The sequence below is a fragment of the Octopus bimaculoides genome, chromosome 1 (assembly GCF_001194135.2).
Source record: "Octopus bimaculoides isolate UCB-OBI-ISO-001 chromosome 1, ASM119413v2, whole genome shotgun sequence".
Taxonomy (NCBI): Eukaryota; Metazoa; Mollusca; class Cephalopoda; order Octopoda; family Octopodidae; genus Octopus; species Octopus bimaculoides.
The window spans coordinates 40,505,376-40,508,576 of record NC_068981.1 but is presented as its reverse complement, the minus strand read 5'-3'; the positions used below and the strand labels follow the sequence as shown (position 1 = coordinate 40,508,576).

The 3,201-nt window shown below is 34.7% G+C and overlaps 1 protein-coding gene across 3 annotated transcripts in view; it reads right to left on the bottom strand.

Annotated features, from left to right (window-relative positions):
* LOC106871151 (solute carrier family 12 member 4) overlaps positions 1–3,201 on the bottom strand; it is a 187,968-nt gene that overhangs the window by 97,882 nt on the left and 86,885 nt on the right. The window contains exon 2 of one of the 3 annotated variants that reach the window (XM_052966163.1): positions 3,055–3,108. The exons of the other annotated variants lie outside the window; for them this stretch is intronic. Within the exon in view, the coding sequence (XP_052822123.1) occupies positions 3,055–3,108 (54 nt within the window). The remainder of the gene's footprint in view (positions 1–3,054; positions 3,109–3,201) is intronic. 3 annotated transcript variants of the gene reach the window in all.

Genomic DNA, 3,201 nt, shown 5'->3' with positions numbered 1-3,201 from the left:
ATATATATATATATACACACATATACATAGATTCATTAAAAAACTAGTCTATATTGCTGTCTCTTTAAGATAATTACTAACTCTTAACTACTGACTTATGAAAGGCTCTCCAGTTCAAAACATTTTAAAATTCAAATAATGTAGGAATTTGTTTATACAGAACAAGTCAATTTGCTGAAGAACTCTCCTTCTTCTACATTGACATCCATGGAGTGTGATCCAGCTTTAGTACTATCCTGCTCCTACTAATATGCAATTTCCAATTTCAAACATTTCTCAGACACATTTCTTATAGTCTAACTCATCATTGATATTCCCACATTGCTCTGAAAGGCTGTGTTTGTGCATATGTAACCCCCTGTTCCAACCACTCACCTTTCACACCTAGATATTAGCAACAAATATATCTCTAGTTCAAAGTCCAATTCCCACTCATTCTAATATCATCTGGTGTCTCTATTACTCTCTACACACTTTAGATTAATATCAATTATTTGACTACCTCTTACATTGCACTAAAGACATCTATTACACATCACCTCTCTGTAAGTTCATCATTCTGACACCTTCACTACTAATACTCAAGGTGCAGAGGCCTAATTCATTGCTCTTGTAAACTATATGTATCAATTAATTATCTCACCTTCTCATACATCTAACTGGTACCACAGTAAATGTCCAAAACCTCATCAACTGTTTCTTGCTTCAAACACAGATTTCACAGAATCAAAACAATCTCTGTACCTATCAGATCACTTGCTTCCTCCCTAATCAATATTGTCTCCTTGAATCTGGTGGTTTTTTAAGTCACCAAATTATTGAGAGCTCCGTAAATTCTATGCTCTCTTTAGCAACAAGGTTTTTTCATCTCTGAACCATCTAAGACAGCTAGGTCAGTAATTGAAACTATCTTCTTAGGTATGGCAATTCAAATTCTTTACAGGATCAAAGCCCATAACTCCTGAACATTATAAACAAAGAATACGATCTAAAAACACCTGAAAGTCATCAATCACCACAACCTTCAGTACTTGCAAGACCACTATCAGGAAAACAAGATATCGTTTTGGGCATTGCATGTTTGAAGCTCTATCATATTCCAAATTGCAGCCAGTTTTCTGGTCTTTTGTCAAGAGAGTCTCTACCAATACTGGAAAATCCTCCTATCTCTCACTTTTCAAATAAAATGGCTCTGTAAATACCATTTTTACTTCCAATTCTGAACTGATTCACCCCACCAACAACATTCATCCCAAACTCTCCTTGAATTCTGTTAACCCCTCAATCATATAACTGATTTGTAAAATTTCCCTGATCACTCCACCAAACAAGGTAGCCAGTTCCAAGAGTGTCACTTCTACTACCCTCAAACAATGTCTATCAGAGATAAACCTTCACCAAACTCTCCAGTCTTTCTACAAGGATCTATGCCAGTCTATGGAAGCATGCAATAGTGTTCTCCACTCCTAAGAAAGTTAATCTTTCTCTCTCTCTCCCCTGTCACTATTGATCTGTTATCACCACTTTCAGTATGCAGTGATGAAGACAACCATAAAAAAATTACCTCTTTAATTAACTTATATTTCTTCCCTTTCTCAGCAACCACTAGCAGTGTTTCCATAGAGTCAATTCTACCAGACATTTTTCCTCTGATGTTGTACACCAGTGATTGCTTGTTTATGGGAACATTACTGAAAACAATTTTGTTGACCTTGATGTCTGCAACATCTTTAACTATGTCTAGTAAGAGAACCACCACATTATACTGCGCATCTATGTCATTCATCTCTCTCAGTTTTTGGACTGGAAGTTTCCCCTTACATCCACAAAAGCTTAATGTATATCGACAAGGGTGTTTATGACTCACATTCTATTACATATTGGGTTGTATCTCCAAGAATCTTTATACTATTGACATGCTTGTCACTACCAATGACACTCACTGATATGCAGATACTACTGTCCTTCAGTCCTCTGTAATATTAAGTACAAGTGTACAGACATTTTCAAACAGTTATGCTTTGTCATGACTGTCATTGGAATAAGATAACTTAGTTGTCTTCAACAGGATGAAGACAAATCACAAAACATATGAGGAAAACGATCATACACTAGACTCTGTACTTGAACAACATAATTGAAGTTCTTATATTATGTTATATAATTTATGATCCCTCATAGCAACTATGTTCACACAAACACACGTTATTGTCAAATTTGCATTCAGAAGATTAGATTTGCTTTTCAGTCAGTATGATCTATTCCATCATTACCTCATCTACTACAAATATAACACCTTTGCTCTTCTGAATTGAAAGCTCCATTACTCTCCTACTCCAGTCCATTAGACACACTTGACTCTTATTCTCTTTTCCCTATTATGTCTTATACTCCATGGATATCCTTCACAGGCTTACAATATTCTGGATTTCTTTCCTCATAAATTTTTCCTCTAGATATCAACTAGGAAAAGTCCTATAAGAAGACCGACTATAGAAATCTCCTAAGGTTGAGGGTGCTTCCAAAGGTCAAGGGAGTTTATTTTCTTACACTGATTAACCAATAATTTAAAAAAATACTCATCACATACCAAGCATTCTGATACATCCATTGTAGTCTTGACAGGGAAATGCACAATGTGATATATCTTGCCCAGTGTAGAGATATGAACAAGAGGAAGGAAAATGATATCTTCGGTTTTCAATCTAGATATGACTGCTGTCTTATCTTCATATGCAAATGAAGATAAAGTGGACTGTAATTAAATATCTGTGTCAATAGTTCAATGCTTTATTAATAAGCTGTTGGCAAACTGAGAATATTGTTAATATATCTAGATCCCCTGGAAGTGAACAGAATTCTAATTTGTAATTCAATTACGTTCATTAAATTATTGACAGATTGTAATTAATACTCCTGTCTAAGTAAGAGATTATTTTCAATTTAAAAACAAAACCCATAAAAACTCCACTTCAATACTGGTTTGTTTAGAGGGAAGCCATTGTCTCTGTGTCAGACCTCTGATGTAGAGGACTGACACAAAACCAAACTCACCATATTTATTTGAAAATATTGGATTTGGAGTTTCATCATCATCAAAAGGATCCACTGAAATGAAAAGAAGGTATTGGCTGATCTTTTAATCATCATTTCTCCTCAATATCTGCTGCAACTATAACAGAACTATATATATATATATAT